At 37.8% G+C, this 25,331-nt stretch overlaps 2 protein-coding genes across 2 annotated transcripts in view; both read right to left on the reverse strand.

The window, feature by feature from the left end:
• Window positions 1-1,075, reverse strand: part of LOC129446078 (fibrillin-2-like) — a 38,619-nt gene extending 37,544 nt beyond the window's left edge. Inside the window, exons 1-3 of the mRNA XM_073873772.1 lie at window positions 842-1,075; window positions 485-567; window positions 52-150 (exon numbers count right to left, since the gene is read on the reverse strand). Coding sequence (XP_073729873.1) covers window positions 52-150; window positions 485-567; window positions 842-978 — 319 coding nt within the window. The 5' untranslated portion in view covers window positions 979-1,075. The remainder of the gene's footprint in view (window positions 1-51; window positions 151-484; window positions 568-841) is intronic.
• Window positions 1,076-2,711: 1,636 nt separating this feature from the next.
• On the reverse strand, window positions 2,712-14,923 carry LOC129446073 (long-chain fatty acid transport protein 6). The gene is made up of 10 exons (XM_073873773.1): window positions 14,342-14,923; window positions 7,194-7,400; window positions 6,771-6,929; window positions 6,510-6,641; window positions 6,205-6,399; window positions 5,561-5,644; window positions 4,953-5,151; window positions 3,927-4,024; window positions 3,682-3,812; window positions 2,712-3,595 (listed from the first exon to the last, which is right to left on the reverse strand). The coding sequence occupies exons 1-10, from the start codon at window positions 14,814-14,816 to the stop codon at window positions 3,419-3,421; spliced, it is 1,857 nt and encodes a 618-aa protein (XP_073729874.1). The 5' UTR covers window positions 14,817-14,923; the 3' UTR covers window positions 2,712-3,418.
• Between the last annotated feature and the right edge of the window lie 10,408 nt (window positions 14,924-25,331).

Raw genomic sequence — 25,331 nt, forward strand, 5'->3', positions numbered from 1 at the left:
GAGACTGAATCTCAAGATCTATGTGTGGAAGATAGAAAGAAAACACCATACGTGATTTGGTGGCACATGTTGAGGCGATCTGACCGTTGGGACAGGTACACATGTTGGGTCGGGAACAGAAACCATCACCACAGCCGTTCTGGCAAATTGCTGTGACAATATGAATGATAAACATCTTAATGCAATCAAATTCAATTCAGGTTTTTTGTGCAATTTTGGAACGATGTCATTTTATGTGTAATGCAAAACAAGTTCCCATCATGTAGTTCATACAGGTGTAGTGATTTTATTACATTAACATCTTTCATTATAATAGAGGCGGTCACAGAGTTGAAGTCACCAGAGATCATTAGATTAATGACAGGTTTCTATGAAAGTATCAAACCAGCTTAATCATTTATATCATGTATGAAACGACACTATAACATATTACACAACTTGTGTTTATTTACATATGTGAAAATAAATCAGCTGTTTGACTTACGCACGACACAGAGATTCCCCACCGGCAGCCTCTTCCAGCCTGGACAACAGTAAGTGTTTAGTCGAGATCCACAAACATTAGGACTGAAAGATCAAAACAACAACAACAACAACAGCAGTGAATGTCTCAACCGTATAAACTCATGTAGAAGAACAACATTTTTATTACTAAATGAAAACACAACAAACATTTATAACAGTTTGTCTAAAGCTTCATAGTGAAAACAGTCAAAGATCTATAACAAATATTTCTATCACACACGTGCATGCACACAAACACACACATGCATGCACACAGACACACACACACACCACAAAGTCCTGTTAATAAAATCAGTATTAGTTTGAGAACGCTCACCCTCTCAAGAACTCCTGTTTTTCTCGTCTCTCAGATCCATTTATATGACCGGACACTTTTCCATCAATCCCTGAGATTTTACCCAGCAAGATTCCCAGAAGACCAACAAAACACCACAAATCCCCTTTAGATGGCATAATAAATCCTTTCAGAATTTAACCCTGTGCAGTACGTTATTTCAGGAGATAAATGAACATCATGTATCAACTGTTATAACCTACACATTTCCTCCAAAGACACATAACCGTATGGGATTACACAAGCAAGAGCATGAGGATCGTCTGGAGGACACAGACTGAGAGAGAGAGAGAGAGAGAGAGAGAGAGAGAGAGAGAGAGAGAGAGAGAGAGAGAGAGAGAGAGAGAGAGAGAGAGAGAGAGAGAGGTGTGTATAATTTTGCATTGCATCTATTTATATATAAAACTTTTTAATAATAATTAATTGAAGCACAGAATGTGACATACTTGGCTTTTTGTAGCACTTCACAAAACGATATAATTTATAAAATTAACCAACCGCAACTGACATGGCACTGCATAATTGATCATGATACATTAGTCATATAAACATCAATATTAATAATAAAAATAAATAGATCTGTTTTCCTCTTGCATGTGTGTGGGTTTGTTTTTGTATACAGAATAGGACATACAACTGTCCATTCTTTAATGTTCTCTAAAGCATTTTAATAAATACACATTCATATATCATTATCTACTACATACGGCCAAGGAAAAAAATAAAAAAAAAACAATTTCAATGGTCTCTTTCAGTTTGTCTAGACTGACTATAGGTATGTGTTTAAAGGGGCCATGGGATGAAAATCTGACTTTTTCCATGTTTAAGTGCTATCATTGTGTCCCCAGTGCTTCTATCAACTAGAAAATGTGAAAAAGATCAACCCAGTAACTTAGTTTTGGTAAACCATTTTCTACAAGCGCATGAGAAAACAGGTTGTTGAAATGTGTCTCTCCTTATGATAATAATACCACCCCTTAATCTGCACTATTCAACCACAGCACTACCATTTAGTGCAGAGAAAAGCACAATTGAGTTTTAATTGCAACAAACCACCATCATTGTGATCAGTGTTTGAATTTCATCAGCTCATTTCCATTTTAAAGGACACACCCAAAACGGCACATTTTTGCTCACACCTACAAAGAGGCAATTTTAACATGCTATAATAAATTATTTATATGGTATTTTGAGCTAAAACTTCACATATGTGCTCTGGGGACACTAAAGATTTATTTGACATCTTAAAAAAGTCTTATGACATGGCCCCTTTAAGTAAAATTATCAATCTGTCAACTGCCGACAACATTTCTGCCAAATTCTTAGTAAAAAAATATGTTTTTATGTGCATGTACAGTATTTACTAAAAATTGAAATTTGGAAAAATGGTCAAAATAACATAAAAAAGAAGCAGTGTTTTCCGCTCTTCAATACTGCAGAGAAAATAAGCTCAAATTAATTTCTCAACAACAAAATACTAATGTTTTACATGTATTTTAGTAAAATTCTAAAATGAATTTTTTGGGATTTTTAGTCACATCTTTCATGAGTCTTGTCATGCTCTCAGTCTTTTACATTACTGTCACTCCTGAGGTTTGCTTTTGTTGAAATTCAAGAGACACTGAACAGAAATGATGAGAATACATCTAGAAATGATGATTAAAGTCAAAACTGTAGTGGTCTCTTAAAATTTTCGGAGGCTTTATTAACACTGTAGCCTATATATTATTTAGCACACGTGTTATTACTGCCCTCTAGAGGTTCATCAACACCTTTATAAATGTGAAAAGTCAAAGTTGTGCCACGTGTCTCAGCTTTATCTTCAGATCATCAAAAGAAATCAAGCTAAAAGTGTTTTAAAGCTGTACTTTATTTATATGATGTTCACATTAAAATAACTTTTAACACACATCAAAACAATGCATGAGAATCCAGTGACATTATACTCAACACTGTTAACATTGAGTGATAAAGATTCAAATCTACAGTACAAACTAAATATACAAAATATCTCTTACTATACAACAGCATATAAACTCTTAACTGTTTATAAATCTATCATATGCATTCAGACATACACTATGTACATGTGTGTAAATGTTAAAACACTATTCCCACTATAATACATTATTACACTCCTCACTGCTAATAAAAACATGTTTAAAAGTGTTAATCTCAGTGAAAACTCTTCCGTAGTAAATATAAGATGACAATACTGATCACAGATACTGTGGTAAATGCACAGAGATCTTACATATGTTTTAACTCACTGCTTGTATTAGTGTTTCTTTATTTCACACAGCTTCTGTTAAACTCTAATAAATATGAAAAATCTTCTTGCAACTTTACTATTAATAACAACAAGATTCAATTACATGTTGCATTTGTTATAGTGTATTACATGATTCATGAGTTTTATTTCCTAATATGATTTTTTCTATTAAGAACTAATATTGAAAAGATACTCCTGAATATTCAGCATCTATAATTGTTTATAGCAACATTCACGTGTATTTGTAGTGAAGATGAGATGTTGCTATTCAGTTGCTTTCTTTGTCTCTAAAGTCTTATCTTGCCTGATATGATGTCTTGGTACAGTGGTAGAGTCAAGGGGATGTAGTCTTTCACGGATGTGTCCAGGAAGTAAAGCGGCTGTTGAACGGTCTCCGGACTGAAGCCCTGCTCCACCAGCTTTCCCTTCCTCTGCTTGAACGTATCCGTCACGTCTAAGGAAGTCTACAGGACAAAAGCAGGAAAAGCACATTCAAATACAAGCCAATGGAGACTGGCGATATACTGGGTGTAGTTTTCTACCGACATACCTGAACTCGTAGAAACCACGGCCATGCGTACGGAGGAAGAGTGTGAAGAAGATGAGCGTACAATCTATCTCCATCTAAATCCTGACCGTCCTTTAACACGACAGCAGCCATTCCAACCCGACCCTCGTATCCTGAAAATAACATCAACGTTCATACTTATGTCACATGTTTATATCCAGTAACTGCTGTAGCACAGTTGAAAATTATGTTAAAGGTATTTAAATAAAAGTATAAACTCAGATCACCTGGTACAGTGACTCCATAAACACTGATATCCTCCAGAAACTCAAGACAACCCAACACCTCTGAAACCTCCATGGTAGAGACATTTTCTCCTTTCCACCTGGAAACCAACAGTCAAAATGACAAATAAATATCTCTCATCCTATTCTGTTATCAAATAGGATTAATTTATTCATTATTGTTCAATGTGAAACAGTTAAACAAACAATATGGGTGAAACTGTGTTCATCCCATTCAGCTTTGTAAAGTGTATATGATTGCATATCTGTCGGTCTTATTATTTCTATATTTCTGTGTTCAAGAAAAAGGTTTCCTGGGACTAAACATCAGGATGTTTGCTTGTTGGAAAAACAAATACTATGGAAGTCAATGTCTACCATCAACTGCGTGCTAACAATCATTTTCAAAATATCTTCTTTTTTGCTCAGCAGAAGAAAGAAACTCATACGGTTTAGGCTACCCAGTCTCACAAAATGATGTACCTATAATTTTTATTCTTTTTTGTGATCATATCATGAATTTCTGTTTATGTGTCATTGTCACGTATTGGTTACTCAACTGCTTTTTCCTATTTTCAAATAGGAAAAAGCTTCGATTTAGATTTGTTGTTTGCATTAGGATGTCACTTTAAGTATTGGTTTATACTTTTTTTTCTGATTTATTTGATATATTTTCTACATTTTAAAACATTGTCGTTAGGGTTAGAGTTGGGTTTGGGTAAGGATGTCATTTTATGTAAATCTAACCCTAAACCGAACGATAATGTTAAGAAAATAGGACAAAACAGTTGAGTAACCAATACATGACAATGACACATAAACAGAAATTATACGAAACGATCACGAAAAAACAGGGAAATGCGTGACAGTATCACGAAAAAGAATAAAGAAATTACATGACTATAGGTACGTAATTTTGTGTGACTGGGCTGGGCTTTTTTTGGAAAACTATCCCAACAGTTTGATAATATTGAGCCTAAAACACAAGTTGAGTTGATTTTAGCCAAATCTACACGCAGAAGTATTTACCTGAATGTGTCTCCAATCCTGTCTTTAAAGTAGACAAAGTCTCTGTGGTCCTGAAGCATCAGATCTCCTGTGTTGAAATAAAGATCTCCTTTCTTAAAGACATCTCGTAGGAGTTTCTTCTCTGACAGAGTTTTATCTCCAGCATAACCCAGAAACGGGTTTGTGAACGTCACTGGAGCAACTAATAACCCAGTTTCTCCTGTAATCAAATGAGAAAACATCTACTACTCACTGTCATACTAAAAAAACTTCAGAAACTCTTGTTTTGATTTAAAGAAGACATTTTAAAGTTTTTTACGGAAGTGTCTGAAGGTGAAAATATTAAATAAAAAAAACTGTTATAGCAGTTTACATTTATTGTAATAAATAAAAATAATGCAATAAAGTATATATTTTATACATAAAATTATCACAAAAAATTTGTTACACTTTTAGCGTTTTAACAGCCACTAGGTATTTGCTGCATACTCTCGTCACAAACTAATAAATTACTGTCACTGCATTATTATTTTCATATTGGAAATATAAAAAGTACATTCTTAGACCTTTCCAAGGATATATAGTTATAAAAATTTACATGCAAAATATTGAAGTAAACTCATGCTCACCTTTACTGGCTTTAATACAGCGGCCTGCGTCTGTCCGTACGGGCTCGTATGTTTGTGGATCACATTGTAAAAACTCAAAAGGCAAACTGAGCTGAAACAGACCGAGATGATGCAAATTATACCACCAGTTACATTCAGACAAACTGTGTTTACTATATATTAAGATTACTGAAGGACATAAAGATCCAGCTTTCACATTTATTTACTTAAAGTTGATGTTTCTACTACCTGACAGATATCATGGATAAATGGTTTTGGCAAAAGGCATATGGTTAAAGGGACACTTCACCCATTTGCATTAATCTTTGTATAGTTAGAACCCCAGTCATGTTTTTGAATGGTCGTGCATAATTTCCTCAGTTGCCACTGAGACAGGAGAAATACAGATTTCAGTGTTGCACTTCCTTCTTTCAATGATGTAAAAATCATCATTTTGCATCATTGAAAGAAGGAAGTCCAATATCTTTGTTGAGGGAGTGAGACTACAAACACCCCTTTTCTCTGTCAAATAGGCACCAAATTCTAAATGTATGTTACATTTCACCTACAAATATAACACACTTTCAATAAAGATCAATGTTTCAATGGGTGAAATGCTCCTGCAAATGGCAACTTTTAATCAATTATGAAAAGTCGTGGTGAATAACTGAGCTTATTGAAATAACTGGCACGTCCAATGGGTCCAATTTCATCTGTGTAATTCACAAAGCCAATGCTGGCCTCTGTAAGACCGTAAGATTCACAGATCTGGACTTTCCCAAACCGCCGGATAAACTCTCTCCAAACGTCCGCTCTAAGACCGCTTCCTGCAGCAAGACGAACGCTATGAACTGCTTCCTCTTTAGTCTGTAGATAAACAAGCGTATCAGTGAGTGGACAATAGGTTACAAGACTTTAATATCAGTGTAATGTCTTTTTAATAAGATGGTTAAATTCTGTACTGTGGTAGCTTTAGTCTTTGGTTGATTGACCAAATATCGACAGAGTTCTCCAATATACTGAAACACAGTAACGTCATACTTCAGACAGTCCTTCCAAAACTGACTGGCAGAGAACTTCTTCTTCAAAACACAAGTCGCCCCTAAAATTCAATCCTAAATGTTAAAAATGAACGTATATACACATACTTTGACCTTTATCTGTGTCACAAAGAAGCCTGATAATACAGTACGACTGAAAATCTCTTATAATATCATGTCGTTGAGCATACCGAGATCGATGCATCCTCCGATCCCGAGCAGTGATGCGGACATGTGATAGAGCGGTAGTGTCAGATAGACTTTATCATCTGCACGTGCTCCACACATGCGCAGAAACGCCATACACATGACAGCTTTCATGTGACTGATACGAGCTGCTTTCGGCAGTCCTATGTGGGAGAGGGACACACATGCTCAGTTAAAATACAGTATATTACTGTACTGCATGACAGTACTAAACTACTGTATATCAGGATAGAAACAAACACAGACATCCAAAAACAGAACATTTAATCTCGAATATTTATTTATTATATAAATTGTGGGTGGACTGTGAGTGAAGTGTTCAATTTTGTAAAAAAAAGAAAATAAATTTTTTGCTGTCACTATAACACATTTATGGTTTATTTGTCAACTACCCATGTGTCATTTACCTGTAGTGCCTGATGTAAAGACAAATAAGAAGTTGGATATGAGGTTTGGCTGAGGGATGTTAACCAGGAGCTTCTCTGAAGAGGCGACTTCCACCTTATCCAACAGTGTCCTGACATCCTGATGTGAGGAGACGTCCGCTACCACCCAAACATCAACGCTATGATCTGTCAGCATCAGCAGCACTTCATCTATAGATCCCATCAGCTCTTCCAAACACAAACCAAACACATTATTATATGACTACAAATTTTACATTATCTTAAAAATAAAAACAATCAATGATGTTTATATTATAATATATGTGATAATGTCACGTGCAGAGATAATCTGAAGCTTGTCTTACTTAGGGCTGTCACGATTGTGAAATTTGGCTGACGGTTAATTGTCTAATAAATTGTAACGATTATAACGATTAATTGCCTGCTTAGGGCTTTGACGGTTATGACGATTAATTGTTTGTTTTATTGCTTTATTGCATTTAATTTTTTTTTTTGAAACATTGGCCTGCAATTGTGTTGATACATGGGGATGTTATACACACAGCTTTTAAACAACCGCAGCTTGTTAACAGAACATTAACCATTAACTGATATGATTTTAATATTAAATTGTCATTGAGTAGAAATACAGGTGACGTTGTCTGTGACTCTGTAAAAGCAATACAAACATTTTATGTAATTTGAACGTGCAAACAGCCGCAACAGATTAACAACAGAATCAGGTTTCACATTATTAAATTGTCACGCAACATAAAGAGCACGCGATCAGTCCGAGGATTAATATCCAAAGAGTTTCGATTGTCTCTTTTTCATCTAGCCTACAACAGTGGCCATTTCTACAGCAGGACACATTTCAAAAAGTTTTGCTTTTGCGTCTTCTTTCTCCGTTTGTGGAGAAGTGTCTAGGACAGAGGTGGACTGCCCGGGGGCGCGCGAGACAGACCGTGTCATTTTGCGCACACACGCGTCTCCGTGCAGCTTCCCAGCTATACTCAAGCACGGACACATATGCAGTACAAGTGATTTCTCATAAATGGTTATTTTTACCAGACCGTCAGGGCAGCAATAATTTGCGTCATTTACAGGCCATTCATAAATTAAGTATAGAAAAGTGGCGAAATGTCTGTAGGCACGTAAGTGTGGACATGCACAATGCGTTAACATTTTTTTTAACTGATAATATTAATTGTTCAAGTTGTTGAATGTTGAAATTGAAGAAATGTGGAAGGAAATAATATTCACTGTACATGTTCCTTAAGTAATTGTCACGGTAGGATAAGTCCATCGTGACTTTCCGTCGTCGAGAGAGAGTGTGGCCGGTTCCTCCATATCCGATCCGGAACCCATGCAGGTGGGTCGAGCTCGGCTTTCCCGGGAGGAGAGGAATCGCCGTCGATCACTGGGGCTTTGCTTGTACTGCGGAGAGGCCGGGCACCTCATCCATCGGTGTCCGGTAAAAGGCAACGCCCGGGAGTAGTGCTGGGGTTACTTTCGGGCGGAATCTCTTCAGCAAAGACCCCTTTAACATCTACCCTCCTCCCGGCGAAGCTGCGGTGGCGCAACACACATCTCACCTGTGACGCACTACTGGACTCGGGAGCCGAGGGGAATTTAATCAATCACCACTTTGCACGTAAGCTCCAGGTTCCGTTGACAGCTCTCTCCAAACCCATTTCACCCTTCGCACTCAATGGTAGTGAACTATCTGTCATCACTCACATCACGGACCTGGTCACCATCTGTATTTCTGGCAATCATTCTGAGACTTTGCAGTTTTATGTCACTATTTCCCCTCTGGCTCCCATTGTACTTGGACATCCTTGGCTGCTTAAACACAACCCATCTATCAACTGGAGATTAGGAACTATCACCGGTTGGAGTGAAGCTTGTCATAAGTCCTGTCTTGTCTCTGCTTGTGTATCTGTCTCTGCGTCTGTGTTTCAGGAGGAGACGGTGGACTTAACTAACGTGCCCGTGGAGTATCAGGACCTGAAGGGAGTGTTCAGTAAGTCTCGGGCCGATTCTCTACCTCCTCATCGTCCCTATGACTGTGCCATAGAGTTATTGCCAGGTACGTCTCCGCCTAAGGGCAAGCTTTACTCTCTATCTGTTCCTGAGATGAAGGCCATGGAGAAATAAATTTCTGATTCTTTAGCAACCGGGTTCATCCGCCCTTCCTCATCTCCTGTGGGGGCGGGGTTCTTTTTTGTTAGTAAGAAGGATGGATCTTTGCGACCTTGTATTGATTACAGAGGGTTGAATAACATTACGGTAAAGAATACTTATCCTTTGCCGTTAATGTCTTCAGCTTTCGAGAGGTTGCAAGGAGCATCCGTTTTCACAAAATTGGATTTACGCAATGCTTATAATTTGGTTCGCATAAGGGAGGGGGACGAATGGAAAACTGCATTTAACACCCCTCGTGGCCATTTTGAGTACTGCGTGATGCCTTTCGGGCTATCTAACTCGCCGGCAGTTTTCCAAGCACTCGTTAATGACGTGTTGCGAGACATGGTAGACCAGTTTCTGTATGTTTACCTGGATGACATACTGATTTTTTCTACGTCTCTCCAGGAACATGTGCAACACGTAGGACGAGTGCTTCTTAGGTTGCTAGAGAATGGGCTTTTTGTCAAGGCGGAGAAATGCGAATTTCATGCACAGTCTGTTTCTTTCCTAGGGCACATCATTTCGACTGAGGGCGTCCGTATGGATCCGGAGAAGGTTAAGGCTGTGGTTGATTGGCCATCCCCAGAGTCTTGCAAGGCCCTGCAGAGATTTCTGGGGTTCGCCAATTTTTACCGGCGTTTCATTCGCAATTTCAGCCAACTAGCCGCACCTCTGACTGCCTTGACCTCCGCTAGTACTGCATTCAGGTGGTCGGAGGCAGCCCAGACTGCTTTTACCAAACTGAAAGGCTGCTTTGTTTCAGCCCCAATTCTTGTGGCCCCTGATCGTAAGCGTCAGTTCATAGTGGAGGTCGATGCGTCAGATGTGGGGGTAGGAGCCGTGTTATCTCAACGCACATCCTCAGACGGAAAGGTGCATCCCTGCGCGTTTTATTCCCATCGTTTATCGCCTGCCGAACGTAATTACGACATTGGTAATCGGGAATTGTTGGCTGTTAAACTAGCACTGGAAGAATGGCGTCATTAGCTTGAGGGGTCGGGTGTGCCTTTCATAGTTTACACTGATCACAAGAATCTCGAATACATCAAATCTGCTAAACATTTGAACTCTAGGCAGGCTCGGTGGGCTTTATTTTTCGGTCGTTTCGATTTCACTTGGTCCTACCGTCCAGGTTCTAAAAACACCAAACCTGATGCTTTGTCCCGCATTTTTGAGCGTTCCGATCGTGCCTCCTCTCCCGAGCCCATTTTACCGGAGACTATATTCATCTCCGCGCTCTCATGGGAGATCGAACCGAAGGTGACCAAAGCCTTAGAAGGGGTAACGCCCCCGGCCCGTTGCCCACCGAACCGGTTATTTGTGCCAGAGGGACTGAGATCAGAGGTACTTAAATGGAGCCATAATTCCAGTATAGCTTGCCATCCAGGGGTCAGTCGAACCAAGTTTTTGGTTAAGCAACGATTTTGGTGGCCAGGGATGGCTCGTGACACACACGATTTTGTATTGGCTTGTTTGGTTTGTGCTGTGGGTAAGGCGTCTAATCGTCCTCCTTGCTTTCTACTCAGAATATTCCGATGTGTTCCGTCTCAAATAAGTTGACTCCCAAATGTATAGGTCCATTTTCTGTTGCTAAAATCATTAATCCAGTAACAGTCCGCCTTAATCTCCCTCCTGTGTACAGACGAATTCATCCGGTGTTCCACATTTCCAAAATCAAACCCGTGTTTAAATCTCGTCTTAATCCTCCTGTCCCGGTTCCCCCCCCGCCTCGTATCGTAGATGGGAAACCAACCTATTCGATTAATCGTATTCTGGACTCTAGACGGAGGGGGCGCGGATTTCAGTACTTGGTGGATTGGGAAGGTTACGGTCCGGAGGAGAGAAGTTGGGTTCCGGCTCGGGACATATTGGATCACTCCCTTATTGATGATTTCCATCGCAGGTCAAGGAGCCCGGGAACGTCAGGTGACGTCCGTGGGGGAGGGGGTTCTGTCACGGTAGGATAAGTCCATCGTGACTTTCTGTGTTGTGTTTGTCTGTATGACTGAAGTGTGTGTGTGTGCGTGTCTGATCGCTACATTTTATGGCGAAATAGCACTTTTGGGAGTACTTCGACTCGGTGCAGTAACACCCTCCCTCTCCCATTATGAGAGGGAGAAGGGGAGCGGACTTTTCAGGCGAGTCCAAGTACTCCCAAAAGTGCTATTACGCCATAAAATATAGTTCCTCTTTTAAATCTGCTTAGAAAAGCGTTTTATTTTGTACCACCAAACTTGCTCGTATAACTACTCGTCTTAAATAGGAAAAACGTTGATGTGTTTGGTCACTTCTAACTTTATCTCTAAATGGTACCATTGAATGAATGGGGCTAAGCTAAATGCTATCGAAGCGTCGCAGCGCGCTCCAGCGCTTACGTGCACGCACACAGATGATAGAGGGATGTATCAACAATTCTTAGTTAAGGTAATAACATATTTTGATATTGAAAATGAGTAGACTATTTTAACTCTTGCGCGCCATTGATGAGATATCTCGTCAATCAAGAGAAAACGCTTCCCCGCCAATGGTGAGTATTTCCGTCTTTCCGCAATACCGCTATTATCCACCAGGTGGCAACTTTTTAAACCCGGAAGTTTTGCCCTATGGCAAGAAGCTGCATGCCCGTGTTTGTTTTAAAGATCGCTCTGAATGGGATCTCTATGAAAAGTCTGTCACAAAAATGGAATTATCTCTGCTTTTTGCTCAAAATGTGGTGTTTTTGCAGAAACCTACCCATATTCAAAAGCTGATTACAAAAGAACTACTGAAGGTAGGATGAAACGTTGTTTTTGTTTGAAAGCAGAGGGTCTGTTTTTTCATTTGATATATTGTATGTTTATTTAAAGAAGAACATTTTCTGGAAGGCATTAAACTTTTGTGAAAATCATGAAAAATACTGGCGCTGGCTGGCAACTTTTTTTTTAAAACGTTGCCGGCGAAAGAGTTAAGAATAGCACCCTTATTTTCCCTAAATTTGGAATTGTTGTTTTGTAAATGTATGTTATTAAGGTTTTGCAGCATTGGCTTTTCAATTTATCACTTTACACTGTCAGCTAAGGAGCGCCATCTGATATTATCTCGTTTATACAGGCCCTGCAGCTCCCCCTTGTGTTTTAGAGAGATGTGCAATCATTGTGGTGATCTAAAACTTTTTGTTCATTCACACTGCCAAGGTTACCCGGATTCTGATGGGCCCGGAAAGACACGTGACCTGTTGAAAGTCCCGCCCTCTCTTCTACGCAGCATCTGAATTTTGCAATGTATTTATTATTCCTCTCTCTAGAAACAACTCGCGTGCATTTTTGTTTATGATAAGACTACAAATGAGCGCGTGAACGCACAGTTCTATGCTGGTGAATGATCTCAGCTTCAGAGTGGATATTTGATGAGCTCCCTGATCTCTGCTTTAATACAGTTTTCAGACATGTCTCATCGTGATTGTTAATATGTATTTAAAACCCGCATTTTGAGGAGCTGAACGATATATCTTGTTGGGATGACGTGCGGGTATTTTCGTTTATTGTAGCTCAAATGAGCATGTGACGCGATATTCTTTTATGCTGCTGAATGATCTCCGTTTCAACGCAGTAAATGAGGAGCTAACTTAACTGATTCTGCTTCAGTCCAGTTTGCTGACATTTCTCGTCGTGAATGTTGTTAATTCCTTATTTTAAAGAGTTGAACCAACTTCATGTCGCCATGACACGCGCGTCCTAACTATGGCACGTGCGTCATTGTTTATGCGTCTCATTTATCATTTCCTTATAACTGCTTCAATCTAGTTTGCAACATTTCTCGTGGTGAATGTTTATATGCATGTTATCTCTCGTTGTAAGGAGCTGAACCATAACTTGTGTTGTGATGACTCGCGCGTCCTCACTACGACACGCCCATTACGGCATTCTTGCGGCTTCTTGTTCACACAGAGGGTTATCCGTGTATCTGGCAACGATCCCAGAAGATTAAAGGGACGAGTTTGTGTTCACACAGACACTTGTCTGCCAATTTTATGGGTATTTTCTGGGACCAAAGGTCTGTGTGAATGGGGTTTTAGTAACCCTGACTATTACTATAGTTATAACTAGTGTTGTGCTTACTTTACTTGTCTATTCAAACTCTTCTGACTATCTCACACTTTATTATATCTTCATCAAGACGAATGGTAAATAATCAATCAACATCCTACAGAACATTAACAAAAGTTTAATAACACCTTAACAACGCTAAACAAACTTTAAGGGGTGGTTTCCCAGACACGGATTATCTTAAGCCTTAGTTTAATGAAATATAACTAGTTTTAACAATCATGCCTTACAAAAACATTACTTGTGTGCATTTTTAAAAACAGTAGAGTAAACTAGTAAACTAGATCTTCTGAGATTCTGAAGAAAATGTAAAGTGGTGCTTGGCATGGCAACATCCACCATTGATTATACTCAAAGCCACAAGTAAAACGCTTCAACCCAGTCTCTCTCCTATGTTCTGATGCAGAGATATAGGCTTTTTTAATCAGTTGCTAGGGTACCTTTGTTTGGTTGCTATAGAGTAAATTGGCAAGTAAATGATTTCCGAGCTTCTTTTTGTGTGTACAGATGTTTCTACACAGTCTCATCTCATGACATTTTGAGTTAAAGGTGTTTCTACATCACATACTTAAAATGTTTTCACAGGATGAGACTTGTTCATGTGTTCACTCACTTTTAACAAAAGTGTTATTTGATGGGAACCGGATCAGTGAAAACATTACTTACTGTCACTCAACGTTTGCACAAACCATACTCATCATTTATACTAATGACACAAATGTATTGAAATGATAAAAACCCACATTTTAGAAAACTCCTCCTCACGAGGCACATAATGAAACAGCATATGCATTATGTACAGACTGAACTGAATATATCTATAATGTGTGTGTGTGTGTGTGTGTGTGTGTGTGTGTGTGTGTGTGTGTGTGTGTGTGTGTGTGTGTCTTTTACCTGAACTGATGACGACTGCTTTGGCTGCACAGCTGCGCAGACAGTGATTTATGGACTGAGGTTTGAGGTTAAAGTTAAGAAACGCGACCTCACAGCCCAGTTTACAGAGTCCGAACCAAACACAGATGAAATCCGCCTCATTCTTCATCAGAAGAGCCACAACGTCCCCACATTTCAATCCGCAATGAGCCTGAAACACGCGTGCAAATCTGTTACTCCTCTCGTCCACATCCCTGTATGTAAAAATCTGATCCTCGCACACGATAAAGGCTTTATCTGGACTCCGTTTTGCCTGAAGCTCAAAGTTCTGGAGATACGTGACGACACCGCGCTTCATCCTCGCCATCATCGACCTCCCGACGCGACGGAGTCTCGCGTAGTACATCAAGTCAGCCCAAAAGTAAGGATAAAACTTCCTCTGAAGGACAAACAGAGTGAAAAATCCCACAGCCAGAGAGTTAATAGCCCAATGCATTATGATAACGCGAGTAAATAAAGAGACAGATACGAGTTGTGCGCGCGAACTCTACCTCATATTTAAATCCCCTCGCCTCTCGCACTGATGCGCATGCGCGAGAGCGACTTCTCAACCACAAAGACATACATACATGCAAAAACATGAGCAAAAGTTCATTCAGAAGAAGACGGACACTTTAAATCATTATACCAAAACTGTTATTTGGAGACATACATGAACAACAGAACCCACAGAAAAGACCCTTACGAAAATTAATTGCATTGATACCTCTTAGCAAAACCATGGTTTACTACACTAACCATGGTTTAATTACCTATAGTTTTTGAAAACCATAGCTGTCAAAGCCATGTTTATTTTGTGGTTCCATGGTTTTACTACAATAGCCATGGGTTTTTGGTTTTAACTGTAGTAAAACCATGGTTAATTTCTGTAAGGGCCCTACATATATAAAATGGTAGTCAATGTGATCCTAGTCTGTTAAATAATGAAATATATGTTTCATATGTACAAGTATCTGACTTATATTTTGTATTTCTATGAAATGTTTTATATATAAAGATGTACTGAATTAAACTGAACATATAGGCTACACATTATACTCTTGCGTAGGCCTACACCCATCTGTGGGAACAGTTTGAGTTGTATGTGTTGTTCATATATATTCCCATATTTCTGTATACATTTCTGTACATATATTCCCATATTCCCAACAGATTCCAGGCTGTTTTTAGTTGTTTTTATCTGCAGGGGTGCCAACCCAGCAAACACAGAGAATGTTTCCCTAATGTTTCCATATGATTCCCATTTGGTTATTTTTTGGAAACCAAATAAAAATGTTCTGGGAACATTCCCTGTAGGTTATATTTAGGTTTAAAGAGATGTACATCTATTCAGAGAAGCAATCACACAGTTTTACATTTCACTTAAACCTTTCTTGTTGTTCGTGGATAAAAACATCCACTAAATTAAACAGCTGTAAAAATGTAGCAAATTAATATTTGTTTAATTTAAATTAATTTAAATCTGCTAATCAACCTCAGTACTGATCAAAACTACCAAATGTTTACAAAAAGTCGATTTGAACTCTTTAATTGTTAAGTTCATAAGTGATGTCATTGTCACTGATTTTGGGGAGGGGGGGCACAAAATGACCTATTTTCAATATAAAAAGTGATTGTGGACTGGATTTTTTAAACCTTTTCCACAGTCTTGGGCATGTCAAAGATTAGTAAAAACATTAGCTTTGATGCATTTTTAGTATAGATTTTTTTTCTCCCTCATTTGCTGTTTGTGGTTGTTTTTGCCCCATTGACCCATTTTTTTTATTGCAAAGCAATGATGACACATTATTATCATGCATTCAAGTTGGGGTTTTTTCCACTTTTGTTTTTTCCACTTCACTTTTTATATAAAAAATATGTCATTTTGTGTGTTTTTCCCCAAATCAGTGACATCACTTATGAACTTGGGAATCAAAAAGTTAACATCATTACATTTTTGTAAACATTTGGTAACTTAGTTCGAGAAAAAAAATCATCTGATAAATTTTTACAGTCGTTTAATTTAGTGGCTGTTAAATCTATCCCCGCCACTGATGAGTTATCTCGTCAATTAAGAGAAAACAGTTGCATAAAAAACATGCTCCTGCTTCATTTTTATGTTCTGCAATACCGTGATAATCCACTAGAGGGCACACTTACTCAATTTATGGGAAACTTTAGTTATTTGCTCATTTTAACCTCTGTATGTTTTGATAATCATTCTGAATCTGATCTCAAACAAAATTACTTCACAAAAATGCAATTATTTCAGCTTTTTGCTAAAAAAATACCCATATTTAAGAGTTTATAAGCAGAGAAAAAATATAGATAGGACGAAAAGTTTTTCTCCCGTTTTGTTTGTTTGTTTATTGTTGCTTGAAAGCAGAGGATCTGTTCTTTAATTTGATATATTTGTATCTTTTTATATTTTTAAAAGAATTTTTTTCTGGAAGGCATTTTGTGAATCTCAAAAAAAAAATGGCTGGCGGTGAATGAGTTAACATCCCCGAACAACCCGAAAGGGTCGCCCACGGTGTACTGTTGAGTTTTTAAAAAATGTCAAAGCATTTTTTTTTCAAAATATGTGTTTATATAAGATTTGTCACCAAACTCATTCCATTTGCTAAAACAGAGATGAAGTTATGGCCAAATTAAGACAAAAAAGATGGAAACATCCCAAACAACACATAAAATAAATTAAATATTGTTTCAAAACCTTGAAACTCAGTATAAACATGATACTGATATTATCATAATTAAATAGAAAATATTATGTATTCTTGGTTTATTTTCACTACACATCTTGGTTTTTACATCTGGAATAACAGAAGGTCCATCAGAAAACTGCAATGATGAAAACCTCCAGGTGATGGTGCTACAAAACAAGAGGAACTCAACTTCAGGAATATTTTCAATGGGTGCTTCTCAAATTTATTCTTTCAACTAATAATTAATAAGTATTGAAACCCTGATTATGTTTTTTTTTTTTTTCTGGTTTGCTACTGAAGATCACACAGAAAGTAAAATGACTGGGCAGAATTAGATTGTGGTGAAGATTACGAAAGAAATCTATTTGATATGTTTCTTCTGGGTGATTGAGTCTACATCTGTAGTCATCATTAGGATAAACATTTGACTAAAGATGACACAGCAGACCTCAGACAATAAGAACCAGACAGACAGAAAGATAACCATTAAAACTGTGCAATGTAACAATTACATGTGTTTTAGTGGGAAGTGTGCCCGGTTCCGGTCAACCTAACTAATGCAGCCTAACTTAAACCTCACTTAAAGATTGTTTGAATTATAAAACCATAGGATTAAGTGTATGCAATGCTAAAGAGATTTAGATATTGAACGGACACAGTGCGTCTGCCTCCTGTACAACAAAGATTAGGTGTTAGATAGTAAAATGATCTACCACCCGCACTTGATTTTGAATTTCTATATATTATCAGCTGGTCAGAGCTCACTCTGTTTAATGTTTAACACAGGCACCCAATGCAGGGTTTACAGAACCGGGTTAATATGGTCAAACTTTTTTTTCTTGTGAGAACTATTGCTGCTTCTTTTTGGACCAGCTGGAATTTCTGTATTAAACCTGCAGGACAGACAGTAGGACATTGCTATAATCTAATCGAAAACATGAATTAACTTTTTAGGATTTGACTTACACTGTAAAAAGTGAAAGTTGGGTCTACTTTAAACATTTTATTCAACACTTAAAAAACACCTAAAAAAATAATTGTGAATCTGATTGGTAGTGCCTTTGAAAAAAGAAAGTTATTAGCCTAGTATTTTCGGTGGAGCAGTGTGTCTGTCAATCTGTGTTTGCCATGTGCCATAGAGACAGAGCGCAGTTATGCAAATTTGAAAACCACGCCCACTGGGGGGAACGCAGTCCAACCGTCTCCATTGACTTTGTATTGCGAGAAGCCGCCTCCTTGTCATTTCTGCCTTATAACAAAAAACTGAATAATGCCTAAAAGCTGCTTTGTGACAATATGTACAGCTAACAAGCCAAAGAACCCAGAAATAAGTTTTTATAAGCTGTCGAGCCGTAAAACCCATCCTTTAAGGAGAATAAAGTGGATCGCCGACAACGTTTCCCCCTATTGGACGCAGTTCTACTAATAGAAGTACTATGAAAAGTTGCCTGTTTCCATTTTTGTGTCTTTAAACGCTCGTTTTTTTGGGGTCGACAGCTTATAAAAACTTATTTACAGATTAAACTTAAAAACAGATTAATACAGAAGGTGTACATCTAACAACCCCCCAAAAAAACAAATACGGGTTTATAAGCTTTCGACTTTTAAAAACGAGCGTTTAAAGACACAGAAATGGAAACAGGCAACTTTTCATAGTACTTCTATTAGTAAAACTGCGTCCAATAGGGGGAAACGTAGTCGGCGATCCACTTTATTCTCCTTAAAGACTGGGTTTTACGGCTCGACAGCTTATAAAAACTTATTTCTGGGTTCTTTGGCTTGTTAGCTGTACATATTGTCACAAAGCAGCTTTTAGGCATTATTCAGTTTTTTGTTATAAGCCAGAAATGACAAGGAGGCGTCCTCTCGCAATACGAGGTCAATGGAGACGGTTGGATTGCTTTCCCCCCCGGTGGGCGTGTTTTTCAGGTTATGACGCGCTGCGCTCTGTCTCTATGGTGTTTGTCCCGCCTTCCTCATTATCTCCTCATTTGGTGCCTTATTTTTTGGCCTGTTGTATGCAGTCTTGTGCCGGTTCATTGTTGATTTTCCTGTGTCAAGTCAAGTTTAGTTGTTCTTTTCTTTCCCTCTCATGAGAGTTTTTGTTTGTTTGCCCTGCAGGGATTAGTTTGGGCCTTTCTGGTTTTGGCCCTGTTTGTGTTTATATTATTTTTGTAAAAGTCGGCATGTAGGTTTGGGAAATTCTGGTCACTTAATTATCCCTAAAGTGTCTAAAGGTGGTAGAGCCTTGTCCTTCTTAGCTCTGGAATGATTTACCCAACTATGTTCAAGAATCAGACTTTAAGTCTAAACTAAGAACATTTCTCTTTATAAAGCATTCACACAATTTGTCTACTAAATGTATTTAACCTGCAATAGTTAGCTTGTCTGAAACAAAGCATTCACATAACTCGTCTGGGTAACATACTTAATATAAGCAATAGTTAGCCTGTCTGGCTGCTTTGAAACAATTAAACAATTGTAAAAAGCGCTATATAAATAAAATGTTATTGAGTTGTCTGGTTTCTACAAAAAATTCATTAATTACAATTAATTGACACACAGTTAATTAATTATTCATTACATGTAAGTAAGACTTTTTTTAGTACAGTGTATATGCGAGAGTAGTCTGGGGTGGAATAAGAATTGATACTTAATTTGTTTATGTGTGTAAAATTGAACCTTTAATCGTTTTAATGCTGTGTACTGCTTACGGGACTGGGGGTACAATGGAGCATAGAAGAAATATTATTGCTGTATGTCAGCTCCTTATGGCACAGCAAGCATTTCACCTTAAAACATGAAATAATGGACATGAAGACCATTCTCCATAAAGTGTGACTTATAATTATATTAAGAAAATAAAATATAACAATTACACATACTTTATTGTGAGCAACAATTTCAAAATACTCCCAGACAGTGGAGACAAAATAAAGCAAAAAGCAAACAAATCCAACAGGGCAAAAAAATCAACAACCAGTCTAAATCCAAAGCAATTCAACTAATCTTATACAACTAATACAAAAATATAATATAGCCAACAATTAATCAAAATATATGAAGAGTTTGGTTCCAAAAATAAATCCATCCAACGTGTTTTCTATACCAAGAAAGTGACAAGATGAAAACCACTATTTTCTGTTACAAACTTTCACATAGCATCTTTAGGTTATAAAAACATAAAAAATTCAAATCCATAACTTGATTTTCAAAGATTTATTATAAAAATGAATAATTTTTTCCACAAAATGCAATAAATCCATAACAAGTTTTTTTCAAAATGCTATAAATCTATTGAATCAATATATAAATGTGCATTCATCTTTGCCATTTTATATTCATTTAGTTGAACAGTTGTACACACTGATTAAAAAAATAAACATTAATGTCATTAATCAAAACACTTACTTTGTTATATTAATGACACTGTTATTGCTGCGGTTATACTTGACGTCGTCGCTTGGTCCTGCTCGATTTTCGTTGACTTTAAGTAAAATAATGTAAAGTTTTCATAAGATCCGCTGGGGTCAATGTTTTAGCATGAGAAGCTTGATGCTGTCGGGAGATAAGCACCAGTCTCCCGAGTGCCTCTCAGGGAAAATATTAGATGTTGATGGCGTACGTTTCTTTCCCATCACAGAAAACCATCACAGGTTTATCAATGCCATTAAAGTATTATTTTGTTTTGTTTGTTGATCACAAAGTACAAAGTAGATGAGGAAAACTAGGACTCCGTGTACTCAACACGCCGCCATTGTTTGTTTACATTGCGTGACTGGTGTGCTGTAATTTCAGGAATGGATTTATTGCGTTCTGTAAAAAGGGGGAGTGCTGTTTATTGCATTTTGGGAAAAAAGGGAGAAAAGATGACAGAATAACACGGTGGATATTGGATTTTGCGTAAAATTAAGAATTTACTTTTAAATACTGACCTGATATAATACTGATTTTGGCAGTAACACATTTTTTCAAAAATGTCGTTTATCGCGTTTTGGAACCAAACTCTTCATATATTTTACTGATGTACAATATATTGAAAGCGGCAATAATTTATATATTTTGCAATATACTGCAATATATTACACATATATAGAATATATGTACCATCAATATATTATTCAATGTATTATATAATATATTGAAAAATTGAAAGTAAAATAATATACTGTAATATATTAGCCTACAGTATATTTCAAGTAATATATTGGTAAATATATTTTCCTTTCGTAAGGGTCCAGGACCAGGATTGGTGACCACTGGTGTAAGCACTGAGAAATGTAGGGATTTGTGTGTAGAGTTTTAAAGTAACAGTTCACCAAATCTGACTGATGTGTTAAAGCAGGGGAGTAGTGTTTATGGTTTTGAAATTTTAGTTTGAAAGCCTGGTTATAGTGTTTTAGCAATTGAGAAAACTGTAATACAGTTATACATATAAATTAATCAAGAGCCAAGTGCAAGTGTCCCTCATGTCCTTTAAATGTCTCAGAGTGAGAAAGTGTTTCCATTAGCAGCCTTAAAAACTCTCGTCGGGGGCCACCAAGATCAACAGCCTCTTCAGTTGTTCCCTTGTCATCAGAAATTTAATTAACATTGTGTGGTTTGGGTTGTATGACATTCGGCACAATCCTCAAATAGCTCCAAGCACTGTTGCACGACTGATGTTGAATTTGGACATGCCTTTATGTGTGATCTTTTCACTAAGTTCTTTTAAAGGGGACACATCGTGAAAATCTGACTTTTTCATGTTTAAGTGTTATAAATGGGTCTCAAGTGCTTCTATCAACATAGAAAACGTGAAGAAGAACAACACAGTACATTCGTTTTGGTAAACCATTCTCTACAAGCATGTGAAAATTAAGGTCATAGATTCTGTCTCACCTTGTTCAGTTCTGTTCAGTATTTATTTACACTCACACAGACAGTCAACAATTTCACATTGGCATATGTGTACATCAAGTTTGGCGACTATTTATCAACTGTCACTGGAGGGAGAAGAATTTAAAAACTTGATTGCTTGGGGGATAAAAGAAAATTTAAACCAATTTTTTTGAGCATTTAGGAACACAATATCGTCGACCTGATGGTAGCAGTTTAAAAGTATTGGATAGTGGGTGCCTCTTTTCATTCACAATAATGTTAGCCTTATTTAACACCCTTCATTTATATATATATATTCTCTATACTTTCCAACTTTATTCCTAATAATTTACTTGCTGTTACTACCACCTTCCCCAATGATCTCCTCAGAGACATTACCATACCAGTTGATTACACAAAATGACACAATGCTTTCAATTAAAGCTTCATAAAACATCAACAATATTCTACTATGGACATTAAAAGAAAGTAAGGTGATGTCAGAAGAGGAAAATAACGCCCCTTAGGGGCTAATCACACCAAACGCACTTTAAACGCTTGGAAACGCAAGGCGCGACGCACTGCCTTTGTAAAAAAAGAGCAGTGTGACGCGGCTTTTTATATTGCTAGGCAGCCACGAGTCAGCTGTCTTGTCAATCAAATATTGAAGCGTGAGCGCTCTTTTGCTGTTAACTGTCATATTAGCAGAAACTTTAAAAAGAGGGCGCTTGCTCTGACCTTGTTTGAGGGTGAGAGGTGCACAAACACGCAGGAGAGAGTGAGCGAGTGGAGTCCGGTTCTTCAAAGCAACTATAAACTTCCCTCATCACAACGTAAGGCCCGCCTCTCCCCTCATTCGATTGGACAATGGAAATACGCGAATGACATCGGGCACTTTGCGCTCTCAGCCCTCCTTCAAAAGAAAACCGGCGACAAAAACCGCAAAGCGTTCGGTGCCAATAAATTCAATTCAATTCAATTTTATTTATATAGCGCTTTTCACAAGTGTTAATTGTTGCAAAGCAGCTTTACATGAGAAGGTGTAGAGGAGAACACAGAAAATCAATAGATAATATAAGAAGTAGAGAAAGCGGTTCAACCGAACAAGCGAGCATAATAATAATGTAACGTATACAGTAAAGTGCTAAGTTAAGCCAAAGTTGGCTGACTCTTCCTGGGATTAAAAACCCTCTAGGAAAAAAAACCCAATGGGAAAAAGTCCTAGAAGGACAAAAACCCTTGGGAGGAATTAATATATATTTATATATATATAGAAACGGTAGGGATAGGAGGCGGGTAAGCGAATTAAACTGGTTTAGCCGGTGATCGTTGGTCGGGCATCGGCTGGTCATCACGTTGAAGGACAGCCAGTGGATCAGTGATGCAATGATCTTCACAGCAACCGGAACTGGGTCTGTTTGTCTCATGGTCCTCGTGGTTGAGGACGAGACATGGAGAGAAAAACAGAAATCTAGAGTAGGGGACGTTCACATGCAATGCAAGAGTCAAACAGTATAGTGGTTCAATTCGTCTCGGTTCAAGACAGTCTAACTATTGCGGCAATAGTATATTACCCATATGAGGTATGTGAGTGCTTTGTTCTAGACATACTAACTACTGTGGGAAATGTACATTTACTGGACATTTTATGTGAATGCTTTGTTAAAGAAGAATGTCTTAAGTTTAGATTTAAATTGATCGACTGTGTCTGATACTCGAACATTATTTGGTAAATCATTCCAGAGCTTAGGGGCTAAGTAGGAAAAGGATCTACCACCTTTAGACACTTTTGATATTCTAGGGATAATTAAGTGACCAGAATTTACGTGATGGATTGTATTCTGATAGTAGTTCTTTAATATACGAATGCGCTATGCCATTTAATGCTTTGTATGTGTTTATTAATTTTTTAAATTGTATAAGATATTTAAATGGGAGCCAGTTTAAATATGCCAGTATTTGACTGTTGTTGTCATACTTTTTAGATCGAGTAAGCACTCTTGCGGCGGCGTTTTGAACCAGCTGTAGCTTGTTTACCTGATTTGCATGGTATCCCCCGAGTAACGAGTTACAATAGTCTATTCTAGAGGTCATAAAAGCATGTATAAGCTTTTCTGCGTCTGATGCAGACAGCATATGGCGTATTTTTGAGATATTTCTAAGATGGAAGAATGCTGTGTGGCAGATGTTGGCGATATGACTATCAAAAGATAGATTGCTGTCGAACATTACGCCTAAATTCTTAACCGTGGAAGATGGCACCACCGTGCAGCCATCTATGGGCAACTTGTAATCTGACATATTATGTTTGTAGCGATTCGGTTCAATAATAAGTATCTCTGTTTTATTGGAGTTTAGCATAAGAAAGTTTTGTGCCATCCAGTCCCTAATATCACTAATGCAGTCTGTTAGCTTAGAAAACTGGTGGGTTTCGCTAGGATGCGACGAGATGTAAAGCTGGGTATCATCCGCATAGCAGTGAAAACTTATGTTATGTTTCCTGATAATGTCTCCTAGAGGTAACATATATAACGAGAATAGGATAGGGCCTAGAACTGATCCCTGAGGTATGCCGTATTTAACGGGGGAGTGATATGACTCTTCCTCATTTACATAAACAAAGTGATATCGATTGGTTAGATACGATCTGAACCAGGCTAACGCCTGACCACTGATGCCAACATAGTTTTCTAGTCTATTGAGTAAGATTGTGTGATCTATTGTGTCAAAGGCTGTGCTAAGGTCTAGTAATATAAGGATTGAGATTTCACCACGATCGGATGTTAATAGGAGGTCATTTGTAACTCTAAGCAGCGCTGTCTCTGTGCTATGGTGGGGCCTGAATCCTGATTGGAACTTTTCATATGTATTATTATTTTCTACGAATGTGCGTAGCTGGCTTGCCACTACTTTTTCTAATATTTTAGAAAGAAAAGGTAGATTTGAGATTGGTCTAAGTTATTAAGATCTCCCTGGTCAAGGTTTTGCTTTTTAATGAGCGGTCTAATAACTGCTAGTTTGAAAGCTGTTGAAACGTATCCTAATTCTAGAGATGAGTTAAAGATATTAAGTACCGTGTCTGACACTACATGAAATACCTCTTTTAGTAATTTTGTGGGAACGGGGTCTAGTATACAGGACGATGATTTGGATGACGTTACTAGTTTAGAGAGCTCTTCTATTGTAGTAGGATTAAATGACTCAAGATGTTCGTTTGGTAATCTAGTGGAAAATGTACTATTGGGTAGAGTGATGGCTGCTTGCGTAGTTTCTATGTTTTCCCTAATAAACATAATTTTGTTAGTAAAGAAGTTCATGAAGTCATCACTATTGTGTTGGAGTTTACTATTGGTTTCTGTTTGTTCTTTGTTTCTAGTCAGTTTCGCAACTGTGCTAAATAGAAA

Source organism: Misgurnus anguillicaudatus, chromosome 12 (assembly GCF_027580225.2).
Source record: "Misgurnus anguillicaudatus chromosome 12, ASM2758022v2, whole genome shotgun sequence".
Lineage (NCBI taxonomy): Eukaryota > Metazoa > Chordata > Actinopteri > Cypriniformes > Cobitidae > Misgurnus > Misgurnus anguillicaudatus.